Genomic DNA, 27,804 nt, shown 5'->3' on the forward strand with positions numbered 1-27,804 from the left:
TAAATATGTAGGTTTTTATTTTTATTTTTTTATTTTTTTATTTTTTTTTTGAGAGAGAGAGAGAATGAGAGATAGCACGAGAGGGAAGAGGGTCAGAGGGAGAAGCAGACTCCCTGCCGAGCAGGGAGCCCGATGTGGGACTGGATCCCGGGACTCCAGGATCATGACCTGAGCCGAAGGCAGTGGCCCAACCAACTGAGCCACCCAGGCACCCTAAATATATAGGTTTTTAAAATGTATTACAATAACACTCAGCATTTAAAAAATACTGTCTTCGGTGCTTGGTGTATATGTAATTTTTGGACTTCTTATGATGCAGGTTGAGAACTGCTATTGATAGAATTTCTGAAAAGACTCTTTTAGGGGATTTCATCTTTTTTTTTTTCTCTTTAAGTAATCTCTGCATCCAACCTGGGACTTGGACTCACTACCCCGAGATCAGGAGTCTCATGCTCTACCGACTGAGCCGGTCAGGAGCCCCTGGGGGATTTCATCTTCAAAATAGAGACTGGGGGGGCGCCTGGGTGGCTCAGTCGTTAAGCATCTGCCTTCGGCTCAGGTCATGGTCCCAGGGTCCTGGGATCGAGCCCCGCGTCGGGCTCCCTGCTCGGCGGGAAGCCTGCTTCTCCCTCTCCCGCTCCCCCTGCTTGTGTTCCCTCTCTTGCTGTGTCTCTCTCTGTCAAATAAAATCTTAAAAATTTTTTTGAAAAAAACAAATGTATAAATAAAATCACTTTTTATATTTTATTTAGAGTGCCAGTGAAGGTTTATGTTGAAAGAACGGGTTTGCTGGTTCTAAGATGTACGCCTTATCTTTCCATTTCTAGGAAATCTACCTAAAAATTAGTCTCCGTCTTGCTCCTCCCCTCCTCCTTTGCCCAAAGACCCAGATAAAGCAAAGGAGGCAAAATGTTAACCATTAGTGGATCTGGGTGAAGTTTATATGGACAAAGTATATTCTTACAACTTCTCTGTAAGTTTTAAGTTATTTTAAAGTACAGAATTTGTATAAGACATTCATGATGCAGAACTCATCCTTCAGAGTTTTTAAAATACTCTGATGTTTTTTCACAAAAATAATTAAGCAAATCACCTTTGCCTCTTTTGTAAAAAACCTTTTAGGCCTTACTGTGTAAACAGTGATAGGGTTTCTGTGGTTTGCTTGGACTTGGGGCACCTGGGTTAGCAGGAGGAGCCGGAGTGGATGGAGGGGAGGTCCCGTTCATTCCCTGATCACTGAGCCACAGTCAGAGAGCCTCGGGATCAAAGCCTGCGCATGGGCTGGGCGGCCTTGGGCACTGAGTCACCAAGAGTGGAGCGCTCCTTGAAGGGGCTGTGTAGGATTCAGACTCCACGTGTACACTTGAGACACCAGCACCCTTGCCAGCCCAAGGCACGGGACTGGACTCGTGCTTTCTCTCCATGGGTCAGTCCCTCGGTCAGTAGCTAGACCCAGGGTTTCCTGAACCACTTGAGAGAAAGTTGCATTATCACATCCCTTCACCCTAAATGACCGTTTTTCCTAAAACACCGTCTAATTACCCAAGTCGGGAAATGAACATTGATGGAATGCTGGCTCAGTCCCTTCATTTGGGTTTTCATGCTGTTCCCTGTTCCTGCAGGTTACGCCTGCCATTCCTTCTCGGTGCGCCGCATCGGGAGACGCGTGATGTCGCCAACGGTAACTGGTCAGCGATCGAGGCGGGCTTGGCTGGGATCTGCCTGGCCACTGACCGCTCCTCTGCAAGTAGTGGGGGGACAGTGTCAACCTGTCACATCCCCGGTCACTGCAGCCTCCCTGTGGAAGGCAGCAGTCGCTCGCTGTCTGGGATTCTCTGGGTCACAGACAGCGTGGCTGGCTGGTCCTGGGTGAAGCAGGAGGAGCTTCCCGCCACACGACCTGCCAGCCCTCTGGGCCCTCACCAGCCTGATTCCCTCGGGGAACATCTCTCAGCCGAAATAGCAGTGTCTTCTGTTTTCTGTACCGAAGGCTGAGAGCAGGACAAGATGCCAGGCCCAGAGCACTACAGGACACCCTGCTGATCCCCACCTCCCGAGGGGCCGCTGAAGTCCTTTGCTTGACTTTGATCCCCGTCTGGCTGCCCTGCCCCCGATTCCAGAGCGCACGTAGCATCCTGATCACGGTTCCCAACAGCAGGCTGGCTGTGGGGGCGCGTCGGACGCCGGCTGGTGTGGTGGGAGTCAACCACAGACGTTTCCTCTCCGATCTCAGCCCCTCTGTGCCTCGCTTCCAGCTCTCAGTGTCGTGCACGTGGGAGTGTTTGTTCACGTGGCTGTGGTGTCTCTGACACCCGTTCAAAGCCTCTTCAGCGGAGGCCCCTCACGAAAGTGTGAATTGTTGATCCCATTCTGCGCTTCCTGGGGGCCTGCCCGGTGCCACCCAGCAAGCCAGGCCCAGGGACACCCTGAGCTCCAAGATCTGGTTGACGTCTGACCAACAAGCCCTGTGGTGAAGGTGCTCCGGACGTGTGAGGGGAGCAGCCAGCCGTGCCCAGAGGGACAGGGATGGAGAGTTTCCCACGGGGAGGAGCCGAGCAGGGCGTTCTGGGGGGTCCCTGGGCACAGAGCCCTGCTGTGGCCTGGCCCCAGACTTGGCAGTCCCACGGTGCACGTGGAGCCTGACCGAAGGGCCCCAGTCTCCACGCTGAGGACGTGGGGTTTGGTCAGTGATAGCAAACCATCAAAGGATCATTGGCAAGGAGATTAAGTCCCTGAAGTTGGGTTTCAAAAATATTGGCCGACGAAGCCGGGCTCTGGATGGGCAAGTGGGCATGCTGGTGACAGAGGACGGGCCAGTGAGCGGGTCCTGGTGACCTTCCGGCCAGGTGGGCCACACCGGGCCAGCACAGCAGTGGCCGCAAGGGGGGCGCTTCAGCAGACACCACGGGGGACAGGGCAGCTCAGCCTCTGGCGTCAGGGAACCCCCGGAGGTCAGGGTCGGGGGGGGCGCAGACACACCACCTGGAGGTGGGAGCCCCGCAAGGAGTCAGGCAGCCCGAGGGCGGAGAACAATGCCGGCCGCGGAATTTGGGGCTGTCTAGAACCAGGTCAAAGACACATCCTGCGGACAGCAGGTCACTAACAGCAGAGGCAGCTTCACGCAGACATTGTGCTGGAGCTAAGCACCCGGGGCCCCCCGAGCCCCTCGTGAGACCTCCGTGAGCACAGGGGGTTGAGGACACACAAGCAGGTGCCTCGGGAACGCTCCTGTGCAATCCAGATGAGTTCCCAGCGGTCGGGAGAACTTGGGCCTTCTCAGGAGAGTAATCCCAGCCCGGGCATCGGCGCTTTCCTTTTTCCCACCCCTGAGGTTCTGTACCCCACGCTACCCTGCCGACGCCGGCAGGAGGAGCTGACCACTGCGGGGTCGAGTTCACAAGAAGGGGACATTTATCTTGAGCTCAGCAGGATAAATGATGAAAAATTATGTTTGCATGATAAGATGATGAAAGGGAAGTGGGGCCCGGCTTCGAGGGCTCCAAGGGTGCAGAGGTGATGTCAGGCCCAGGGAGGGCTGTGTGGGCTTGGGAAACAATGCCGTGAGTGTGCCCATGGGCCGCCGGAGCCCAGCGGGTTTGACCTTGAGCATGTCCAAACAAGGATGTATGGGCCACTGACCTTCACGGGTTATCAGGACAACGCTTTCCCAGCCCTTCCCCTGAAGATTGCCTACTCCCAACGGGGTGTGCTGCTCCCATGCCCCCGCCCCCCCCCCCATGCTCCAGCGGGGACCTCGCCCCCGCCCACAGCCGCGGCCCGGCACCGGGGAGCAGCACTTGGGGAGGACGCCCCTCCCAGGCAGGGCCAGAGCCAAAGCCAGGCCAGCCTTCGGCCTGGGCCAAAGTGAAAATGATCAGGAGTATTTAAAAAATTATTCTTTCTAGAAAGTCATTCATAATGGACTGCTCCTCTCATTTTACTGTCAGAAGTGTTTCCAAAGAGGGCACATTCCTCCTCCTGTGTCTGTGTTGGCCATGCTTGCCTTTTCGCGGTTTTGTACGTACACCCCCGTGCATTTGTACTCACCCACGTGCTGTGCTGGACTCGTCTGCAGACGCGCACCTCAGGACACTCAGCTCCCAGAGCCTCAGCCCATGTCTCCTGAGGATGAGAACGTTCTCCAGGGCCCACGGCACCACCATCACACCTGAGAGCTGGGCGCTGATCAGCGCCGGAGGCTAACAGACCAGCGGCGTGAACGCTGCCTGTGGTTCTGGAGTGAGTTTTCTAGAGCTGTTCGTTCCCACCATCAAGAATACGAAACGAAACAAGATGAAACCAGAGAGGGAGACAAACCAGAAGAGACTCTTACTCTCAGGAAACAAACTGAGGGTTGCTGGAGTGGTGGGGGGTGGGAGGGATGGGCTGGCTGGGTGACGGACATTGGGGAGGGTATGTGCTATGGTGAGCGCTGTGAACTGTGCAAGACTGACAAATCACAGACCTGTATCTGTGAAACAAATAATACCTTATATGCTAAAAAAAAAAAAAAATTCCAGTCAAGGTCCAAACGTCACATCTCCTTTCCATTCCTCTTTTAGCGTAGAACACCTCCCACTCTGTTTCCTTGAAAAGTTCGTGGCACTGGACTTGTGAAGAGTCCTGGCCAATCCGGCACGTAGGTCTGTGAGCCTCGGGGTGAACCGTTTGGGAGCAGTGCTGCGCGGTGATGCTGGGGCCTCTCACAGTGGCGCTGGGGGACATAATCATGACCGTGTCCCAAGTTCCATCACTTAATTCAGGTCAAGGCCACCAGACCTCTCCACAATACAGGTACATTTTTACCTTTGTCATTATTAAGGGAAATTAATCACCAAATTTAAGGACATGTTACAAGGGGGAAAAATGGCAAAATGTGGATTTCCTGTTGCCCACCAATAGTTAGTGGGTGGCTTAGGCGGCCATTTGTCCACCCTTGCCAGACTTGGGGGTCGCAAAATGGTCATCTTCTAACTCTGTTCCCTCCTCCTCCGTTATGAGCTGGCGTGCTTATTTTAAAACGAGTCTTCCTAGTGGAACACCTGGCCAGCTCAGTCAGTAGAGTGTGCGAGTCTTGATCTCGGGGCCGTGCATACGAGCCCCACCTCGAGTGTAGAGATTATTTAAGTAAATAAATAAAAATAAACTTTAAAAAAAGCATGAGCACATAAAATGAGTCTTCCTCTGCTCCTCTCCCCTTTGCCTGGATAAGATCAAATTCTACACGTCTGTAGTCTACTAAAGTAGTGACAAGTGATTCCCTGCCTTGTACACATTAAGATGTTACCATTAGCCACGGCGAGTGCAAAGGATCCGTTCCCAGCCCAGTGTACGGGAGCCACCAGGCTGTGGTGGGCTCCGCGGAGCACGGTTCTGCAGTCTTCCAGGTGGGTGGTATGGTCTTCTGCCTGTCAGGGGCGAGGTCCGGCCGGCCGGAGGGAAGGCCTGGGTGCATTGCCAAGCTTCTGTAACTCCCAGCTGCATGGCCTTGAAACTCCAGCATAACTACCCTCCGTGGCCCAATATGTAGGTTTGGGGTACATATTACACCATCAGCACAGTTCTGTACGTTGTGCATGGCCTATTAAAAACAAAGACCAGGCATCACACGGCGCAATCCCACTGTAACGAGGCAGTGACCCTCACGAGACACGGCCCTTGGTCAGTCGTAAGGTACAGAGGGACGCGGTGTGTCAGACCTGGCCAGCACCGCCACCAGCCCAGCTCATGGCCACTTCCTCCCCTGACCGTCAGCCCATGGCAGCCTCCCCACCTTGGAACTACGGCTGCTGAGGAAGTGAACTTGCCCTTTATGTTTTCTCTCATTGTGCAGCTGGGTTTGTGGACATCTGTGATTACAGCGGTGATCTCTGTAGGACTCGGGATGGACTCACTAACTGTCCTCATGTCCTCATGCTGACCTTTCCTCCTGTCCGTGAGCTGAGCAGGCAGGGTGACCAGCTCTCCTGTTTGTCCAGGAATCAGGGGTTCTCAGGATGGAGCTCTTTTGGTGCTGAAGCTGGGAAGGTCCCAGAAAGCTGTGAAGGGATGGTCACCCTCAATCCTGGAGATGATGTGCGGCATCGGACAAGGTCTTGGGCAAAATCTGCAGGGATGAGATGGGGCTCAGGGACTGAAATGCAGCATGAGCAAGGGGGAACTTGTTACTACTCAACCAGCCTCACCTGGGGTGCCCGTCACACACCTGTGGAGCCGATTACCTCACCTGTGGTGCCTGTCACCTGTGGTGCCCGCCGTCACACCCGTGGTGCCCGTCACCTCACCTGGGGTGCCGTCGCCTCACCTGTGGTGCCCGCCATCACACCCGTGGTGCCCGTCACCTCACCTGGGGTTCCGTCGCCTCACCTGCACCTGAGAGAGTTTCCAGCAGCAACTCTAGCTCTGTCTCTGTCCGCAGCATTTCCTCCCCCTGCCATCCTAATCAATAACTTGGCCAAAGAGATAGAAAGTGTGCTTACGGGTTTGGCTGACAACCTGACATCGGCAGGAATAAGGGCACGTCTCACTCTTAGAGTCTGTGATTTTATGACCCATGACCAGCTTTATGTCCTTCGGAGGACCCAGCACTGTTAGTCTCCAGGTAGGTTCTTATCTAGACCAGGGAGGTGCCTGTGGACTGAGAGCAGAGCCTGGTTACTTCTCAAAGTGCAGAGGACAGTCTCTAAAGTCATTCTCCTTTCTCAGTCCCCAGTGTGCCACGAACATCATTCCAAAGGTCTGTATCAGCACCTACTTTGTACTTCTTAAAAGCCAATGGATAATCCAGAACATTTTTACTGCCTCTGGGAAAATGACCCTTAATGAAAGTAAAGCAAGTCTTGCAAAGGTCCAAGATGAACCCAAGGTGCTGAAAGCCATCCTCATTCCCAGAAGGTGCTACAGGTGTGCCAGGCACCCACATGCCCTAAAACCGAGGCCTGAAATTATTTCTAGTATTGTTATTACTTCATTTGCCCAGGTTTGGCCAAATCTCTGATTTCCTAGAAAGAGTGGACTCTGAGCAGATGTACCCAAGGGCATAATTATCAGACAAGATGCAAACGGGCTGCATTACAAATGCAGATTTCCTAGGAAGTGCTTATCCAGTTCTTACTGCGGGGAGAGCAGCAAGTTCCTATGTGTAGGGCATAAGGCGCACTTATTTAACTCATCAAAAATACGACGTGATTATTTGAGATTTATTTTATCCTTGCCCTCAAACTTCTGATTAGTGAAGGAAGTGCATTTCAAGCCAGGCCCCAGACCAGCAGGTGAAATCCATATAGCCCTCATTAGCACCCTTGCACTTTTTGACTCATATGGACAATGAGATTTTTAAAACACTCTCTGCGTTCTACATCAGATTTAATAGGGCAGACAGAGTCTGCTTTTCTACTTTAGCACCTGTGGGACCAACACCGCGAGACCAAGCTGCAGAGGCCCCTGGCGGCAGGGGCTGGGCCTGGGGAAGGCTGCAGACCAGGGGTCTGTCCAGGGACGTGGCCCTGCCTCCCACACCCTGTAAATTCACCAGGAACTGTGTCATAGAGAATCCTGAAATTCAGGACGGGCTTTGGGAGTTGGGCGTGTTTTCTGTCCCACGTGTGTATGAACGGACGTGTGTGCCTTCCGTCCTGTTGACACAGCAATCCATTCCTGTGGAAGAGTTTTGAGCGAGGCCTGTCTTCCCAGAACTGTGGGTCTGGGCCGCTGTGGGAGCTGTGGAAGGAGCCCCGTTGCCACCCATCACTTTCCAGAGCTGCTCCCCTCAGGTGGCTCCTCCCCAGGGTAAGACTCGGTTCCCCGCGGGGCCTGGGAGGAAGCCCGCTGCTCTGCTCCAGGCCTGTGGCCACCTGCCCGTCTGAGGGACCAGCATTTCCAGAGCTCTCATTGCGGGCTCGCGGGCTTGCGGGCCTCCGGGCCGAGCTCCGGCCAAACTCGCAGCAGAATAGAAGCAGGCGCTGGTCTCGAGGAAACGTGTGTTTGGCAGCGATCTCTTGTGAGACAGTCCGTGATGGACGATCTTGCCACTGCCCCACCTGAGACCAGGGGCCTGGTCCGCTGATGGCGGTCAAAGGGTTTCACATTCCGGCGCGGTGCCTGGATCCTAGGGGGGCTCGTGGGGTCTCTGGTCCCCGCTCATCCCCTCTTCTGCCATTCGGAAGGCTTAGGGGGTGCTCAGGGGGGGCGAGTCCTCAGATGCGCCAGGTGTCCGCCCACGGAGCGCTCCCCGGGCCGTGGACTCTCAGTGGGAAACGCCTTGCCAGCCGCAGGGCTCGCAGCCTGCTGGGCGGAATCAGAAAGCACTTTGTCACCTGTGAGCATGAGGCCTGGTAAAAGCTAAATAGTATCACAGCACCTGTGATTAGGAGGCAGCTGGCCCTGGAGACTGAGTAACATTTATGAGTAAATATAATTTATTTCTGCTCTCTGATTATGAAGGTCATGGTGGTTTAACCCTGTCGGGCAAGCCTCAGACACATTATCTGCTCAAATAGAACTGGGAAAGAAAACACCGGCAGTCATTAAAAGTAAATTACTTTGTTTTTTGAAGATAGAAGGCCTCCAAAGCCTCACAGTGCGGGGGACGCTGGGGCCTCTCCGTGGGCCACCTGCAAACGGGGAGCTTCAGAGAGAAAAGCTCACAGGCGGCCACCAGAGATTTGGGCAGGTCGTGAGCTCCCCTGGCGGCTTCTTGGAAAACGCTGGATTTTGCAAGCAATTGTGGAAGCTGCCAAGAATGCACTAGGTGGCATTTCTGGCGTTTTCTTTACCTGTGAAACAGAGGAAAGGATTTCTGAGAGCTACAAAATCAGCCTAGATTTCTGGTTTTAAATTTAGCAGAGGACTTGTGTTTCCTGAGGCATGGCCTTTATTTTTCAGAGTGAAATGTTTGCCAGGGATAATTTTCAGTCCCTCCAGACTTGGTGAACCGTGGCTTCTCCTCACTCTCCAACCCTTGGGCTCTTTGGGGATGTCCTAGTTGGGATTGGCTTATTTGAGCTTCATTTAGAAATGCTACTGCCTGTATCAGAGAAAGGTGGGCGGTGTCTCGGTGTACCGTGGGGGTGGGTGCAGCATCACAGGGGCATAAGCTGCTGAGGAAAAGCCAGGACTGGGGGTTGCTCAAACATCTGGGTGGGTGATGTCAACTTTGCTGAGTTTGGGGAAGAAACCAACTTTACTTATGCGCCCTTTCTATGGGTTCATCTCTATGGACACTGGGAACTATGGGAAGTTTAAAAAGAACCCAAACAGACCTAGAATAGGCAGATTCTTAGAGGCAGAGTAGATATTCCCAGGGGGCCGAGGGAGGGGTTCTTGTTTAATGGGGACAGAGTTTCTGTGGGGCATGATGGAAGAGTTTGGGGTAGACGGTGTTGACAGGCACACAACATTGGGAGTGGATTGAATGCCAAGACTTATACACTCACAAATGATAAAATGACACATATCGTTACGTGTGTTTTACCACAATAAACATAAAGAACCAACACAAACACACACCTGTGGCAGAATTTGTTAGTTGTTCCCCAACATCCCTTCACCCCCTTTGTCATCCGGAACAGGGCTAGGCCTGCAGCCAGCCGGAAACACCCGTGTTCCAGTTCCCAGCAAGACTCACGGTGGCCGTGTGAAGAGCGCTTGCCACTTGAAGAGAAAGGGCCAGTTTCTGAACTCCTCGCAAGGATACACGCTTGTTTGCCCCTTGTCCTTTGCCCCGTTGGCTGGGACATGGGGCCCAAGCGCCATCTTGAACCATGAAGGAGAAGCCATGTGATTAAGATGAGCCACGAGATAATGGGCCTAGGTCCCTGGTGATCGTGGGGCCCCCAGCCCAGCCCTGGGCAGCCTAGGCGCGTAGGAGAGAGAAACAAACGTCTGTCTGTGTAACCCTCTGGTTTTTTTCGGCTCTGCTGTCACTTGAGCCCCCCAGTCCTGACCGAGAGGATAGCTGATGCGGCCTGAGCGCTGATGCCGCTAGTGAGCTCCCGCGGGCGATGCCACACTCAATAGTAACAGTTGAGGCCATGCGGTCATCAGTAGGGCGGTAGCTTTGCAACTGCCTCCTGGATGCTGCGCCCTCCTGCCCCCTGAGGCCCACGGCATAGAGAACATGGATGGCTCAGCTGCTTTCTGTCTTCCGTCCAGCGCCTGGCACACAAGAGTCAATCAATACTACTGGAGTCACGAAGGCAGGGATCCACCAGTGGTCCACGTAGCAAGTAGTAGTTCGGAACCCCCTGACGTCCTTGTGTGGGTGTGGCTTGGAAAGATGATGGGGGCCGTGTGGCACATGCTGGATCAAAGAGTGCTTGCTGGCGACAAGCCCCCGTGAACGCCGCTCAGCTGATCTGGGGAGAGGGGCTCAGCCGGACCTGTGCCCGTGGGCCACACGTCTCCGCACCTACCGGCCAGCCTCTGCACCCAGCTGGCCAGCAAGCATTCGTCGAGGCTCTGGCCACATCACATTCGCAAATGTCGCACTGGTCGGACAGGATTCATGTTCCCATGCAAGGCAAGCGGGGAGAGGACCAGCCAGGCACCAGGGGTGAACCACTGGCTGCCAACAGCATCCCCCTTGCTCCTTCTGTGTCTCTGCTGACGGGTCCCAGACGCAGGGTGGGTGGGGCCCTAGGTGCACAGGCCACTGACAGGCAAGCCCAGGAGGGCAGCGAATGGAGAAGGGGGGTCCCACCAGCAAGAGACCACAGGCTCCAAGGGAGACAGCAGGAGGGGAGTGGGTGTGACTGACTTCCTCTGTGTGCGCGCTGCCGGGTCTCTACAGCCTCTGTGAGGCGGGCGCTGCATTCCCCACTTGACAGAGGACGACCTTGGGGCTCAGAGAAGTGAAGTCACTTGCCCAAGGCCACCCAGTCAGTGTGTGCTGAGCCCGGGTTTCACCCCACCTCTGCCTTCTGGCTCTATGTACGACGACGTCCTCCCCGGCACGCACCCCTGCACCTCCTCCCTCCTCCCTTTACCCCTACTGCACATCTTTTCCCAGACTCTCCTGAGCTACAACGGCCCCAGGAGAGCTTGAGAGTGTGCTCTGTGTGCCACAGGGGTCCGGAGAGCTTGGGCTGAAGAAGTACACGTGGGGGGGTGGTATTCTTCCGTTGGTTCGACGACCCCAGGAGCCGTGTGTGGGGCCCGCGCTGCTATAAATGCCCGGTAGTGTCCAACCCTCCCCTCACTCTGTGAGACGGCGACGGATAGAGCCCTTATTCTTCAGATGGGGGCACTCGGACACAGGGCACAAGGCCCTTGCCCCACCTGCCCTTCAGGGGAGGCCCGATGCAGGCCTGGGGCGGGCGCCCTCTGCTCAGGGCACAGAGACTTCCTCTGGGGCCCAGCGACACTGGATGGGAGTCAGGAGAGTGAGAGTAGAGGTGAGTCCAGCAGGAAGGACAGCACGTGCAGGTGTGTGGACGCAGGCACTCGTGCAAAGGGGATGCTGCGCAGGTGCGCGGCAGGGCAGAGGGCATCCGCGGTCCCTGAGTGTGCAGTGGGGGGGCATTGTCCATGCCCTGCTCTCAGTGGCACATGGCCTGGGCCCGGCATCGGATCACTGGGCCTATGCGCCCTCTTCCGGAGATCTTGCCAAGTCTCTCAAATTGGCGGTGAATCTTTTATGTGAAAATTTTGTTTTTTATTTTCTAGAGTGCTGTCAGATGTGTGAATTATTAAAATTAAGAAATTATGCACCTGGGGCGCCTGGGTGGCTCAGTCGGTTGAGCGTCCGACTCTTGGTTTCAGCTCAGGTCACGATGTCAGGGCCGTGGGATTGAGGTCTGCAGTCTGCGTGGGTTCTTCACTCAGTGTGGTGCTGCTTGACATTCTCTCGTTCTCCCTCTCCCTCCGCCCCGTCCTAAAATAAATAAATCTTAAAAAAAGAAAGTATGCACCTAAAACTAAAACAATGTTGTATGGTCAGTTAGATCTCAATAAAAGAAGAAAAAGAAATCACACATGTAATCTATTTCTCTCTCAAAATCCCTGTTTGCACTGCCCACATGCCTCTCTATTCTGTGTTCTGGAATATTTACTCCGGCAGAAGGGCTAGGAAGCGAGCACGTGGTGGTCTGGGCACTGGATCAGTGTCCTGCACGATTCCTCAAGTCCTCCGATCCCTCACACCCTAGCCACCGAAAGGAGGCAGGGGACGTACAACCTGCCTCCTCACACTCCCATCGACGTGGCACACCCAGGTCTCGGATGAGGTTCCAGGTGGCCGCTGCGGTCCCGGAGGACTGTGCTGAGCACTCCAGACCTGCCTTGGCCTTACTTTACCATGATTTACAACCTCGCACATAACCTCATGCATTCACGCACCTTTTGCTTTATATAATTTATGTATTTATTGTTTGTTATTCTTCTCTTCCCCATACAATGCAACTTAGGAGGGTGGAGATTCGGGGCTGTTTTGCTCACCCGTGTATCTCAGTGCTTGGAACGAGGTCTAACTTATAGCAGATATTCTAAAAAGTCTGGTTGAATGAATGACTGCCCGAGTTGGCTATTATCATCTGTTCTGTGGCGGAAAAGCCTGCAGTGTCACACAGGCACCTGATCCGAGGACATATATGGGAATGTGATGACCACCCCCCCAGAACATTTCATCACCAGGGTGGTAAAAGGTGCTAAGGACATGTTGCAGACCCAGGGAAAAAAATTTGCATTTGCTTTACAGATTTATCTATTTTAAAAAATAAACTGCAAGTTTCCTGTCATGGTGTTGGCCTACTATATAAAAAATAAAAATAAAAACCAACCAACCAACCAGAGCCCCGCAGCCCCAGGCGTGGGCCTCTGCTTGGGAGGACGGGCACCCGGGACGCAGTTTGCAGGAGGCAGCTAAGCCTCCCTGCCCGGCCGTCTGCCTGGAGCGCACCACCCGCTCCGGGGAACAGGGCCGCCCTTCTCTCCGCACTAAACCTCTCCCAGACGACCCTGGTTCTCCTTTTTCTAGGTCTTATTTCACGACAGAACGGGAAATTTTATGCTTGGAAGAAAGGATATTAATAGGGAAGGTGGAGGGGAATAGTAACCAACGACAGGAAACCAGACATTATAATGAAAATGGGTGAACTTGGAACCCTAACCTCAGGCACCGTTCCCTGCTTGTGGAAGATCCTTATTCCCACGGCCTCTGCCCCGCACCCCCAGACCTCGTGGGAGCGTCTCTGGCGCCCCTTGCACAGCCTGGGCTGGCGAGGTCGGGACGGCGGAGCAGCAGGGGCGACCCGTGACCGCATCCGGCGCAGGGCGCAGGGCGGGAGGGCCCCCCCGCCCCCCCACCCCCCGACCCCCCGCGCAGGACCTGGCACCGCGACCCCACCACGGCCCGCTGGCCCTCCCGCCCCCCGCGCCCCCGGCCTGACCCCGCGCCCCGCCGAGATAAGGCGGCGGGCCTTTGTTCCTCCCCCCAGCTGGGTAAACCGCGCCCGCCGCCCCCAGGCCGAGGCCGCCCGGGGTGGGGGCACCCTTTGTCCTGCCCGAGCGCGGGCGGACAATGGCCCGGAGGAGCCGCACATTGTCCGGAACCTTGTGTACACCTGGGGGGCGGCAGGTGCGCGGGGTCGGCGCGGGGCCGGGGGCGGGCGGGGGAAGGGTGGTGGGTCTAGGGGCGCGGGCCGCGGGGAGGGGTGGTGGAGGGGGGAGAAGACCCGCCCCTACCCGCCCCGCCCCAGCCCGCTCGCGGGGGGCTCGAACGGGGGGCCTGGACCAGCGAGGGGGAGGGGGTTTCTTGTTGGCATCCAGTTGGGGACACACCTGGCGCGTGATTTACGAAGTGAAAGTGTTAAACGAGGCCACCAGCTGGAGGCCCGACCCGGCTTTGTGAGTTTTATTAGGTGCCCTATTATGGAAAATAAACTTTAATCCGACCATAAAAACCAAATCTGAAAAACATATTTGCCCTTGTAGTCTGGAACAGTGCGGCGTTCTTGGCGGAGGTCACACCTCCGAAGGGATTAGTTTTATTGAGGGAGACACAATGCGCCGCAGGACTTTGATACGAGACTGGGGGTGCCGCGCACGTTTGCGGGGAGCACGCCCCCACGTCGCCCACGCCCTGCACTGGCCCCTCCCTGCGGGTCCTGCCTCGCCCCGCCCCCCAGCGGTACCCCCTCCGCCACCCCCACCGCGCTGCACCGCCCGCCACTCCCCACCCCAGGAGCTCAGTCCCGGCCTGGCCACCCCGGGACCCTGGGCTGGAGGGGGTGGCGCAGGGGACGCCGCAGGGCTGCGTTAAGCCACAGACCCTGGAGGTGCTCCATGGCACCCGCCTGGAGCTCGGCGCCTGACGCTCAACAGCGCAGCCTCGGACGGCCCACGCCCTCCTGCTCTGGTCCAGGGGCTCCCCTCCTGTGCCTTCCCTGCGATTTGGATTTTCCACAGCAAATCTGTCCTATCTTGGAGGGAGGGAGGGAGGGAAGGAGGAACGGGGCGGGGAGGAGCGGAAGGAAGGAAGGCCTGTCTTTGTTTTAACCATCTGAAGTGTCAGTACAGTACTGCTAACTGTGGTTGGGCAAAAGATCTCTAGAATCTTTTCATCTCCCAAAACTAAAACTCTGTACCCATTGAAAAACTCCTTCCCCCGCTCCTCCAGGCCGTGACAACCACCCTCCTACTTTCTAAGAGTTTGACTTAGAGTCCACTTGTGAGGACAGTTATGCAGTATTTGTCTTTTTAGTGACTGGCTTATTTCACGCAGGGTAACGTGCTTCAGGTCCATCCGTGTGGTGGCAGGGAGCAGGGTTTCCTTCTTCTCAAAGGCTGAATAATATTCCATGGTGTGATATATTCCATTTTCTTTCTCTCTTCAACTGTGGACGCTTCCGTTGCTTCCACCTCCTGGTTGCTGTGAACACTGCTGCCCAAGCACGGGTGTGCAAATCCCTCTTCCAGATCCCATTTTCAGTTCTCTTGGCTATACAAGGAGGGGGGCTGCTGCATCATACGGTGTTTCTAGGGGTGTTTTGTTTTTGTTTTTGTTTTTGTTTTTTGTCTTTGAGAAAGCTCCATCCTGTTTTCCGCGGTGGCTGCCCTATTTTACATTCTTCCCAGCAGTGCACAAAGGGTCCAATTTCTCTATATCCTCGCCAACACTTGGTATTCTCTGTTTTCGTTTTTTGCAATAGTCGTGGTAATGGGTGTGAGGTGGAAGCTCATTGTGGTTTTGACCTGCATTTCCCTGGTGCTGGGTGATGTTGAGCGCCCTTTCATGTGCTTGTGGACCATGTGTGTGTCCGCGTCAGAGAAATCTCTATTCAAGCCTTTTGCCTTTTTGTAAATCGGATTCTTATTTTTGTTGTTGAGTTGTATGAGTTCTTTATACTTTGGCATATTAACCCCTTATCAGATATATGATTTACAAATATCTTCTCCCAGTCCTGGGTTGCCTTTTCATTCCGTTGACTGTTTTCTTTGCTGTGCAAAAGTTTTCAAGTCTGATGTTATCCCATTTGTCTATTTTTGCTTTTGCTGTCATAGAAAGTCTTTTAAGCTGATCTGGCCAAGCTGACTTCCCTCGGGGCTGGGTGGTGGAAGGCCCACCTCAGAAGGAACAGACCCACCTGCTCTAGGGTCTAGTCGTTTCTGCACTCAGACTCTGCCTATTAAATCTTCTGTAGAGGCCTGGGACCCTGGGCCACAGCTCTGCCAGGACTGCGGGCTGTCACCTGGAAGATACCTGCAGATTGGTTTCTTTGTAGCAAAAAGGGCTTTATCCACATCCTTTGTACATGCTGGAGACACTCGCCAGGGCAGGTGCCTCTTTTCTGAGAACGAAGGAGACTCTCCCACTAGGGCGAAGAGAAGCAGGCTCAGGATCCGGCTCTCAGCAGGCAGCGGGTCAGGCTGGGTGGGGGCCTCGCTGGGGACCCAGCCCCCGGGCTGCAGCGACCCGGCGCCTGCAGGGTCCACACGGCGCACCCTAGCTCGGGTGGAAAGCCGGGAGGCCCACGCGATAGCCCTGCGGAGCGTGGGCTTGTGTCCCCCTGGGCTCGGGCTGCGAGGACCTGACTCCAGGTCGTGGAAACAGGGTCCTGGTGGGGGGGGGGGGGCTGCAGAGCCTCTCACCACCCCCCCCCCCGCCTCGCGCGGTCAGCGGGGTGGGGGGCGCGCCCCGCGAGGCGGGCGGAGCAGGGCCTGGCGGCCCTTCATTAGGCGGAATGAATTGTTCGCCGTGCCCGGAGTGGGTGAGGATGAGCCAGTGATTATATTTAAATTTGCTATAATTGATTTGGGGAAGAGCTACTGTGACAAGAACGAATTGATCATTAAATTTATTAGCGAGATAAATTCCGCCGCGATTAGGCAGCTGGCTGCAGGCGCTGGGGCCGCGGCGGTCGGGCCTTCCCGCCGCCAAGTCCCCGCGTCAAAGCCGGGCTTGCTCTGCGCGCTGCGGCGGGGTCGGGACGCACGTCTGCCTTCAGTGCTCCGCTTCCCCGCGCCCGGGCCGAGCCGGCCGCTCCCGACCTGCTGGGGCTTCTGCCCCTCGGGGAGAGGCACCCCAACTCGCAGGCCCCGCCACCGGCCCCGGCTGCCCTGCGCTGAGGTGCGAGCCGGTCGAGCAGGGGGACGACTCTGGATTGAAGCCAGCCGGGGAAGAGATTGCTTCAGGCTAAACTGCACCAATGTGTTAGAAATTAAAGCGCCATAGTCGCGGATTGCAAAGGTTTGGTTTGGTTTTGGGTTTTCTGAACCCCAAAAGGCATCTGTCTTTCTCTTCTCTCCCTCCCCAGCCGCCCTCTAGTGTTCCCACCTGCTTTCTCGCGGCCCTCTGGCTATATCCCACAGTTGCAAACCCAGTCCCCGGCCCCCCAGAGCACCTTTGGACCCCGAGATGGCCGAGGCCCGCGCCCTGCCCACAGCTGCTCCCGCCGGCTCTGGCTGCGCCGCGCCCGGCCTCGGCTGACGTTGCATTTTATGGAACGAGCCCGGGGTGATAATGAGCTGCCAGAGAGGATATTAATCTCACCCCGGCCCTGAGGTAGAGGAGTGGCCCCGCTGGCCCGCGGTAATCACCCAAATGAAACGCCTGGCCCTTCTGAACTCATTTATCAGCTGGGAGGGGGGCGCGGAGGGGGCGCGCAGGAGGAGGGGGCGCGCAGGGGAAGGAGGCACACAGGGGGAGGGGGCACAGAGCGGGAGGGGGCACACAGAGGGAGGGGCGCGGACTCGGCGCGCAGCGTCTGGGGAGAAAAAGGGAGAAACCGAAGGACGGAGGAAGGCACGAGGGAGGGAGAGAGAAGCCGCGCGCCCTGGCCGCCTAGTTCCTCTCGGCCCACGCGCGGCCCCGGACCGTCGTGGGCGGGGGAGGGGAGCGGCCGGCGCGGACCCGGCGCGCAGGTGCAGCGGGGCTTGTGTGCAGCACATGGCGGCGGCCGGCTCGGCAGGTGATGGATGGCGCCCGCGGCAAGGTTGCTTAACCCGGAGCCGCGGCCGCGCTGGCGGGAAGCGATCCGGCCGCCCGCTGCTGTCCTTGCGGACATTCGCACAGATCCCAGGAACACGGTTCTGGCCGCAGCTAGAAAGGTCCTGCGGGAGAGAGGGCCGGGGAGAAGCCCGGGGTTACTCGAGGCAATCCCGACCCCGGACGCCAGGAAAATCATCTCGTCGTTTCAAAGCTTATTTTCTGAAATATTCAGACAGTGTGTTTCCACGAGCGCCAGTGAAGCATGATCCTCAAGGAAATGAAAAAATAAATACTCGGAATCCAAAGTCACTCTCCTCAGATTCACGCATTCGGACACGCGCTGACACCTGGTCTCAGGTATTTTTACGAACATGTCGCACCTAGGCCTCCCCAGCGGCGGGAATCGAGTTCCCCGTCCACGTCACAGCCCAGAAGAGGAGGTGTTCCTGACACCTGTTTGCCATTCTCATTTGCATGCACCTTTCGCTGTCAATTGCGGAATACACCCCCCCATCATTTCAACAACAAAAATAGTACAGTGCGCTTTCATAACTCCCTCCCCAAAGATCTGCGCTCTCATCCAGTAAAAAACCAATTTATTTTACATTCCATCGTGGGCGATGGGAGAAGCTAAATAATAATTTAGCATGCATAAGTAGACGCTTCTTTATATATATATATAAATACAATATACAAAAATACAGTACAGTTTTGAGATTTCCAGCGGTTTGAATGCTCATGACATAAAGTTCCCCCTAAGATAGGTAAGCACAAAACATTTTCCCTTTTTCAATACTCAGCAGAATGGCGATTCCGGCGGAGAAGGTTTCAAGTTTTCCAGGTCGTCCAACACTGTAGGTTCCCACCTTCTCCATCAGGAAGAGGGGAGTGGGAGGCTCCCCCTGGTCGCGGTCAGCTCTTCTCACAAACACTACGCCCCAACGCTAACCGAAGTTAAATTAAAAGAACAGGAGTTCCAGTTTGAACCTGCTGGGCCTCCCTCTCTCTGTCCCAAACGGGCAGCGCCCGGCGGCGGCCTGGCTCACAGGCCTGCGGGGCCCCTACTGGGCCTGGGGCTGGTGCACGGGCCCCCCGGGCCGGGGAGGCGGCGAGTCGGCCTCGGTGGAGCAGTCGGAGGACACGGCGTGCGTGCTGGCGCCGTTGCTGTAGGGGAAGTGGTCATCGTCCCCGTCCTCCTCGGGGTCACTGTCCCTCAAGTCCCGCAGGTGGCGTCCACTGCCTTTGTCCCCAACCGCCGGCGGCCCCAGCAGCTCCTCCCCTCCCTTGTCCTCTGCGTTGCCACCTTTGCTCGCGCCCCCGCCACCCTTCTGCTTCTCAGCCTCCTGCGCCGCCTGCTCCTTGGCCTTTTTGCTGCGTTTCCACTTCATCCGCCGGTTCTGGAACCAGATTTTCACCTGAGAGCACAAGAGGGTGTGAGAAAGCGGCCCCCTCCACCCCCACCGTCGGTCTCTCCGGAGGCGCCCAGCTCCTGCGCCTCGCCGGGTCCTGGCCTCCCTCACGCTGCACAGGAGTGGGCTTCAGAGTAGGGGACACAGCCGCTCCAGGGGGAAGGAACTCCCCACCCCCTAGGCATCAGCAAACCCAGGTGTGGGGCTGGGGGATTCCACGGACGCTCAGACTGCGACCTCCGCTGCCGGATTCCTGTCCTTTAATAGGGGTGCTCGCCCACTGCCCAGGAAGGGCCAGACCAGCTAGTGTCCATATCTGTAAATCTCAAGATGTTCCCTCTCTTTCTGGAATAAGATTTCTCAAACGTGGCCTGAGAACCATGGCTTCAGAATGGGGGAGTGGGTGGCAGTGTCCCTGAAAAGCAGATTTCTGGGTCTGACCTCAGCCTACTGAATCGGACCGCTGGGCTTGGTATATGAACCCTAGCGGGGCAAACGCGAACTCTGCCTCCGACATTAGCCGTCCCCCTAAAGTCAGGACGTGCTTCTCCAGGTGCCAAGAGTGTCCCCTAGGAGGCCAGCTTGTGTTGAGGTGGTGTGGGGGGAGGGGGCGCTGTACCTGGGTCTCCGTGAGCATTAGCGACGTGGCCACCTCGAAGCGCTTGGGCCGCGACAGGTACTTGTTGAGTTTGAACTGGTGCTCCAGCTCGAGGAGCTGCTGACTGGTGAAGGCTGTGCGGGGCCGCCGGCACTTCCCCAGGAGGTTGGACTGCGCCTGGGCTGGGGACAGAGAGGGGCGTGAGGCCTGCAGCCTGACGCTGTCCTCCGGTCCGACACCCCGACCCCGGCCCCCCAGCGCCACCTCCCCCAGGCCGCCACCTGGCCCACCGGCCCTGCCAAGTTGCTGCTCTTCCTTCAATGTCAGCGCGCTGTCCCCAAGGGACCCAGTGACCAGAGGAGGCCCTGGAGGCCAGGACCTGGATACCAGGTGGAGCCATGCGGGTTTGGGTTTAAAGCGACTCAATTTTTTTTTTTTTTTTTTAACTCAGGGTCTGGGTGTTCTGATTAAAGATAGCCTGTCACCTAGGGCAGCCCTGTCCATCTGGGGGGTGCGGGGCAGGGCAGAAGAACTTGACAGACAGGCAGGACGCTGAGGCCAGAGAGGCATAGCTCCTCTCCACTCCTCACCCAGCACCCCACCCCCAAGTCAGCCCCAAATCCAAACAGGTCTCCGGAATTACCAGTCCCATTTCCTCCCAGCCAGCAAGGAACTAATGCAGGATTCCCACCACCACCTCCTCAACTACAAAAGGAGGAGAAAAAGTAGGGCAAAGGCAAAGCGAGAAGGAACGGTAGAGAGAGGGACACGTCTCGGGCCCAAACATGTGAATTCATCACCCTCCCCACTGAAGACTCTTCTTGACAGCCCTGCCCCTGTTGCGGAGGGGCAAAGCCCGGGGAGACTGGAAGCCTTTCCAGGACAGTTCTCATTTCGCCAATTGGAGGCCAGGCAAAGGGGGGGATCGGGCTTTCTGAACGTTCAAGGAGGTCCCTTGGCCGTATTTACATAATTTCACACGGTTACATCACAGAGAATTTTATGACCTCAAAAACCGAGACTTCCCTTGATTTCCCAGGAGCCTTACGAGTGTCAGACAATAAACGAAAGGATAGAAAAGAGGGCAGCCCAGCGGCTGAGCTCAGGCCCCCGGGTGGGCAGTTTGCTTTACGGGAAGGCCCACGCCCCCAGCTTTAGTTAAATGAGGCCCCAATTCCCAACTTGACAATACATTAGAACTTTAATTAAAACACTGACTCCAGAGGGACCATTTGGGAAATGCCATCCAACAGCAGAGACAACCAATTAGAGGAAACCAAACAGGTGTTCCAGCGACAGAGGAGGGACTCTCAGAAGACATTCCGGCATCCTGGCCTGTTTGTTATCGCCCTTTTAGGATTTGGTATTTAGATTCCTTTTCTAAACTTAAAGCAGGCTGGGTTTTATTCTGCTACCTGTAGGTCAAGATTAGGAATCAGGGATGGGCAAAAGGGATGTGACTTTCACCAATTTTCTGAGCGACCTTGAGCTCCACACCAGCCCAGGAAACCATGGGGTGGGGGGGCAGGGAGCCCAGAACCCAGTGCCCAGGGGAGGTCTGTGTGGAGACCCCCACCCCCCTCAGTGGGAGCCTAAGCATCCCAGGCTCTGGGACATGCAGATCATAAGGAACACCCATGGGTGGCTTTCCATCAAAAGGGGATTGTTGGCTCTGCTCACAGCCAGGTCCAGGAAGAGTGCCTTGGGTTTGGCTGACCCGGGATCAGCAGGTTCAGATATGTCCAAAGCTGCGGCCCCAAACTGAAAGGTGAGCCCAGGCTTTCCCTGCTGCGGATCAGAAGGGGCTGACTTCCACCTGGACAGGCTGGGTGGCCATTAGGGTCTTCTGGGAGCTGAGCTGGAGAAAGCCTGGGGTGGCTAGGGGCAAACAGTCCGCAGGCTGGGATTTTCTCACCCGGCTGTGACTTCTCCAGCTCTCAGGCCCCTAGCTTTTCTCTGTTTAGTCACAACCATGGCTTCTAGCAGAGGAATCTGAATTCTGTCAAGTGTTTATTTTTGTTTTCCTTTTTGCTTTTTCCCCTCCTATGCCTGCATCTCCCCAGTCTAAACACTTCCACTCAGAAGGAAACAATGGGGTCTCTTTGTTTGGGTGTTCTGCAGCTGAAAGCATAAAGTCTCATGCATCACCCTCCGTGTGGAGCCCGGGTGGGGCGAGCAGAGGGGAGATCCAGACTCCCCAGAGTGCCAGCCCAGTGTGCCCGCCCAACGGGCCAGGAAAGTCCAGTGGGCTCAGGCCTCCCGGAGGCGTACCACCTGCATGGCAAGCATGCTGCCCACAACCCAGCAGCTCTCAGATTGGGGGTGGCCAGCAGTCCCTCGCTCCTGTCTTGGTGAGGGGTTCACTCTGTGTTGGGTGCCTCCGATTCTGGGCGGGCACCTGCTACTTAGAGTCCCTATGATGGGGTTCGTGAAAGAGGCACATCCCTTCTGCAGGGGCGTGCCACCGCTCTCTTCAGGTCAGGACATCTGCCTGCTGGGCATCACACCGGGGACGAAGCGCCCATACAGAGGCGGGCAGAACCCCCGCAAATGGCCAGAGCATAGCCAGGGACCTGGCCTTGCGGCCCTGGTCTCTCGAAGCCCATTTCTTGTTCCCTGCTCCTGAATCTCTCCTCCTGGGAGGGACTGGGGGGGGGGGGGTCTCTCCAGAACCATAATGTGTTACCTAAGTTCGTTTCTCTGGAGATAAGCCCCTGGTTTAGGTGGCCTTGATCCCCAAGCCAGCCTAACTTGGACGCTCTTTGGCTCGCCTTCCCCCACCACTTCCTTCTCCTCTAGCCTGCCGGTTAATGATTAGATTTTAGTCTCACACCTCCAGCTGCCCCTTCCCGTTAGGAGAGGAAGAGAAAGCAGGGCCCGCGCGTGGCCATTTTAATAATTCGCTGCCAATGCCACAGCGTGCAGTCCGTATAAGTCTTCGCGGGCCCCGGGCGGAGCCCAGGCGGCTTCTCGGCCCTTCCACCGTGCTCTCAGAGCAGAGAGCAAGGAGAAGGAGCTGCCGGCTGGAGGAGGATGCGCGGGAAAACCGTGTGCCAGGACTCCCCCTCCCCCATTTCTTCCTTCCTTCCTCCCCAGGCCCGGGGGCCGCTTGGTACTCACAGTTAAAGTCGGGCATCTTGGGCAGGATCATGCCCGCGGTGGACGCACGCAGCCACTGGTCCAGCTGGAAGGTGCCGGCGCCCAGCTTGATGGGGTCCGCGGGGTGCGCAGGGTGCGCGCCCTGCACCTGCGGGTAGGAGTAGGAGAGCGCCGGGTGCTGGCCGGCCAGCGCGGCGGCCGCCGCCGCCGCCGAGTAGCCATAGACCGGGTGGCCGTAGAGCGCCGCCTGCGCGGGGAGGCCCGCGCCTCCCTGCGCGCCCCCGGGGTGCAGCCCCAGCGCCAGGCCCCCAGCGGCGGCGGCGGCGGCGGCCGCGGCGGCGGCGGCGGCCGCGGCGCCAGGGTGCGCGTGGTGGTGGGGACCCCCGGGCCCGCCGCCCGCGCCACCCGCGCCTCCGCCCGCGCCGCCGGCGCCCAGGAAGCCGGGCTTAGGCAACAGCGCGCAGTGCGCGGCCAGCAGGCGCGGCGGCGAGGGGCTCTCGGCGTGCAGACGGTCGGCGGGCGCTGCGGGCGGCTCCGAGGACGCGGGGCTGCAGCTGCCGCTCGCCCCGCCGCTCGCCCCGCCGCCGTTTGCTCCGCCGCCGCCGCCGCCGCCGCCGGGGCCGGCCGCGGCGGCCGCGAGCGACGTGACCAGGGCCAGCGGCGCGGTCTGCGCCGAGGCCGCTCGCGGGGGGTCCACGGCCAGCAGCGCATCGATGCGGAAATTTTTGGATTTTTCCATCGGCTCGTTTGGGGCTGGCGAGCAGGGCCGGGTGGTGGGTGACGCGGCCGCGTGCAGGCTCGCGGAGTCTGTGCGTGGCGGTGGCAAGCCCCAGGGTTCGGTATTGTTATGGTGATTATTTGCCAATAATCAAAGTCGCCGCCGGAAACTCAGCCGAGGGTGACCATGGTCCAGGCGCCTCCTCCGTGCGGACCCCGCCCCGGGCCGCGCTCGCACGCGCTCGCACAAACTCGCACGCGAGTGCCTGGACGCGCCGGGCCGGGGAGCCCGGCTCTATGCGCTGGACCCTCGGGCGACCGCGCCGAGGCCGCCGGCGCCGTAGTGGGGACCCGCGCCCCTCCGCGCACTTGAAGCGCAGCGCGGCCGCCGATTGGCGCGCTCGGCGGGGGCTCGGGGAGGGGCGCCGGCCAGGCCATTGGCGGAGGGGCGCACCTGTCACCGTCCGGGCCGCCCGCCGCCCCGCCCCTGCGCCGCGGGGTCCTAAACAACCGGGGTGCTGAGCCGCGATGGCGGGGCGGAGACCGCGACCGGAGTTGCCCGACTCGGAGGCTCAACCTAGGGACCCCGCTCGCCCTGCTGCAAGTGCTGAGTGGGACAGCGGGCGCTGGCGGCCCTGGGTCCCGGTGTGGTCCCCGCGCTCTGAGGCCAGCTCCGGAGACAGGCTGTCCGGCTCTGGGCTCGGCGTGCCCTAGAGCCAGCGGCGTGCGTCTCCTCGCGCCTCCTCGCCAGCACTTGAGTTTTGTGCACTTCTGCGTCGGGGAGCCCACGTTGCTTGCAGATCTAGCTGCTTTGCTCAGTGACGGTAGCACAACGAAGATCAAACCGGTCCCCAAGCCCTGTTCTTGGGTCTCCAGGGTGCGCGGGAGCACTTTGTGTCCCTGTCGTCAACCCTCTGCAGGTCGAACCTTCTCATCTCTGGGAAGTCCTGTGCGTTTCAGGTGCTGTGTGTGTGTGCGAGCGAGAGCTTGCCTTCCACAAGTCCTCGCCTTGAGCCTCTGCCCCGTCTAGGCGGAGCGGGCAGAGAGTCTGTGAGCCCCGCGGCCTGCAGGACCCAGGTCGGCTTGGAGACGTTGCCCACCTGCCAGTGAGAGGATCCTCGGTGACAGAGCTCTTCCTCTCTGCGGAAGGATACCCATGGGCGTGAAGAGACGGCACCCACCTCGGTTCTGGAAAGCCTGCGGGAGCCGGTAGCCCTCCCGAGGCCACTCACTCTGACCCTGGTTAGTCCCCAGGCAGGAAAACGCAGCCTCTCTCCTCTTCCCACCTGCAGCTTAGGAGCTCGGGCGAAAGGGCTTCCCCTGGCTGAGCAAGGTAGTGGAGTGAGAATCCAGACTTCACACCCACCCCCTCCGTCCCCCATACACACACTTCAAATATTTACAGTAAAAGCACTTCCAAGGGCTTTTCTGAAGCGGAAAGAATCAACATGCAGGTCGGGGAGTCAAGCGGCCAGCAGCACGAGGCTTTGTCAATAGCTCCATTAGACCTAGTTATCTGGCCCCAACAGGGGCAAGAATGCAGGAGGGGGTTTCGGTTCTTGCAGCCAGCTTCCTAAGCAGGTAAGAGGTGAGTAAAGGACAGGGTAGGGGCTGGGGGAGGGACAGAGGAGGAAGGAAGAATGAGGGCAGGTAAACTCTAAAATTAGCAGATCAGGTTGCTACAAGAGGGATTTTTTTTTTTTTTTAAAGGTAAGTATAGGGATAGCTTAGTTTCCCTTCAAAAGGCTTTTTGCCTTGGCAAGAGTTGGTTGATTGTGGTGATTCTGTTGGCAAGAGCCGACTTTCTTTTTCATTAAAACAGGATAGTTCCGAGATACACAGTACTAGTTGGAAATCAGGATAGAAATGGATAAGAGACAGCACTGGGAGTAAATATGATATGGCTTTGCAAAAACCAGTGTTGTAAATAGAAATTACAGCATTTACATGGTGTTTGGTGTTTAGATGCTGTCTCTTTGGGGTGGTGATAATGCAGTCCTGCCTTTAAGCAGAGAGAGGCGAGCACTTACTCTTCCTGAACACGGCTATATGCCATGAGCTTTCTAGAAGTCTCTTCTTTAATCGTCACTGTGACACTAGAAAAAGGATTTTATCCTCTCCCTTTCAGAGAGTAGAGGTTCAAAGAGGTTGAGACTCTTGTCCCCAGCAAACCGTTAAGCCTCGTAGTTTGGATTGGGACCAAGTGTGGTGCAGGGGGCCACGCAGCTGTCACCGGCTGCCCTCAATGCTCCAGGGTTCCCTAGCCCTGTTTCTCTATGCCTGTCTGTTCCCTTTGGGGAAGGAGGGTTGATGGAGACCTGAGATTCTTAGCCACCTGTTCTGGGCAGGAAACCCTTCGCCCTGTGAGGGACAGTCATGACGTCTTGGCTGTCACTCTGCCTCCCTGGGAGAGTCTTGGCCCCCACCTCTGACAGGGCCTTGCTCTAAGGCTGACTGCCTTTCCCGACCTCACTCCTGCTCCATCTGCTGGGGCAGGACTCCTGGGAGGGAGGGCAGTGATTTAGGAGGCTGGGGGAAGGTAGTGAATGAAACTCCCCAAAACTGATCTTGGAGAGCCTGCTGCCCTCTCTTCTCCCTGAAATACCCACCGCCAGGGCTATTTTAGTTGGGGACGGGTGTGCAGTCTATATGCAACAAATCTCCCCATGTTCCTCAACAAAATCATGCTGTGTTTTAGAGCTCCGAGAGGAATTTATTTCACCCCCTCTTTGTTCCACAGTACCCATTGCTCCTAAACCCCTCAAAATCCGTGGCGGGACGTGCGAGTCCTCACCCTGAGACCAGCTGAGCGCACTTCCTGGAAGCACAGACTGGACAGGTATGTGGGGGTCCGGCAGGCAAAGCCTCACCTGGTTTTACCCCCGAGGCCTCACCACCCATGGGGGCGCCCAGTGAGGCATCAAAGAAGCACTCAGCCCATGGTGGGTCCTGGTCGCAGCCACCCCTGTAACTGCAGTGAGACTCTGGATGCGGGTTTTTATTTTTATTTTTATGGATTTCTGTTTCTTTGTTTAGAAAAGTCGGCGTTAGACCAAATGCCCTCTATGGGGCCAAAGGGCTTTAAAATTATCATATATTCTGTTGATGTTAAGAAAAAGTTAATACAGATTGGAGGTTTTCTGTGAAGTTGTATGGAAAGAGAGACAGAGAAAGAGGGCGAGGTCTTGGAAGTTTGGGGGCTTTGTGCGGTTTATGAGGTGTGACGCTGAGCGCGCTGGGGCTCTTCCTGTCTCCAGCATCTGTATTGGTCCAGCCCAGCTGGCTTTGAAGAAGGTTTTGGGCAGACAGGCGTGGGGCTTGCGTCTGTTGGAGGGCCCTAAGGAGAGATCAAAGTCTGGTCCCAGCAGTACCCCCAAACCCAGTCTCCAGGTGACTCCCCTCTCCCACAGCCCTGGGACGATTGGGGGAACCCTCGATTTCCTGAGCAAGCACCCTTCATCAGCTGTCCCCCATCTTGGCCCCTTCCCTGCCTGGCACACCACCCCTTTCCTCTCTCCACACGGTCTCCCTTCAAGATACTGAATACTGCCTGCAGTCGCCCTTCTCCCACCACGTAGAAAGGAGAATTGGTGGTTTATACCAACAACTGCAAAAGAAAAAGCTGTTTGTAATCCACGTCTATTCATGTCTGGAATTATATACCTATGAGGTTGGGAATAAAATCTATATATTCACACATTCAGAGGCTGGGAGGCAGGCATCATTCCTTATCATGTATATATTGCTTTCTTCCACGTGAAGTGGGGCAGGTACAGTAGAATAATTAATCTGAAGACCACCTGGAAGGGCACTGGGCATTGGGTGCAGCAAGACTTTCTCGGTGGTCCCTGTGCGCTCCCCCCTTCACCACCAGTCTGGGGAGATGCTCCATGGTGCCCAGAGCCTCCACCAGTCCTGGAGTCAAACAGGGGCAGGCGTGGGGGGAGGGGAGTGTAGGGGGTTGGCGGAGAGTAGGGGGGGCTGGGGTCACCGGAAGGCAAACTTGGGGGTGGGGGTAGGGAGGAGGAGGGGCGGATCTGCACAGGTGTCCCCTCCCCCCACCAGCAGAGCCCCAGGACTAAAGGTATCACGTTGTTAGCGCTGCCCTTTGATCTGCTGACCTCCTTCCTGACCCGGGGGCACTTGTCTTGTAAAGGGGTCTGGAAAGGGTGGGATCCTGCCGACCAACCGCTCCAACCAGAGGTGGGCCCTGCCGGAGGCGCTGGGTGCCTTTTCTTGAGGCCCCTCCTTATTGGCCTGGCCCTTTACACCTGGATTTCGTGTTGCCCCTTTAGAGATCACAGCCGCAGCTCCAGGCCTGACCCTAACGGAGCCCACCTCCGAAGTCCCGGGTCACGGGTCTGTCCCTGTGCACCGGGCCCAGCCCCAGGTGTAAATAACCAGCCTAAACAGGGCTCACCGGTGGGGTTGTGCTAAGAGGTCAGGAGGATGCTGCAGGATTTAAATGCCTAAAAATTCAACAACCTAAGGGCCCTCTATTTTTGGAAATTTTCTCCAGATACAATAATATCTGCTTTATGCTCAGACCTTGGGCA

At 56.9% G+C, this 27,804-nt stretch overlaps 1 protein-coding gene and 1 long non-coding RNA gene across 2 annotated transcripts; one reads left to right on the forward strand and one right to left on the reverse strand.

Moving 5' to 3' along the window:
- Positions 1 to 18,047: 18,047 nt before the first annotated feature.
- On the reverse strand, positions 18,048 to 23,283 carry MNX1 (motor neuron and pancreas homeobox 1). Its single transcript, XM_027574313.1, has 3 exons — positions 22,553 to 23,283; positions 19,454 to 19,614; positions 18,048 to 18,840 (listed from the first exon to the last, which is right to left on the reverse strand). Exons 1-3 carry the CDS (start codon positions 23,268 to 23,270, stop codon positions 18,487 to 18,489), a joined length of 1,233 nt encoding a protein of 410 aa, XP_027430114.1. The 5' UTR covers positions 23,271 to 23,283; the 3' UTR covers positions 18,048 to 18,486.
- An 11-nt stretch (positions 23,284 to 23,294) lies between these two features.
- Positions 23,295 to 26,938, forward strand: LOC113911587. The gene is made up of 3 exons (XR_003516547.2): positions 23,295 to 24,490; positions 25,989 to 26,087; positions 26,785 to 26,938. It is a non-coding gene; the product is annotated as an uncharacterized LOC113911587 (long non-coding RNA).
- The last annotated feature ends 866 nt before the right edge of the window (positions 26,939 to 27,804 follow it).

Source organism: Zalophus californianus, chromosome 12 (assembly GCF_009762305.2).
Source record: "Zalophus californianus isolate mZalCal1 chromosome 12, mZalCal1.pri.v2, whole genome shotgun sequence".
Taxonomy (NCBI): domain Eukaryota; kingdom Metazoa; phylum Chordata; class Mammalia; order Carnivora; family Otariidae; genus Zalophus; species Zalophus californianus.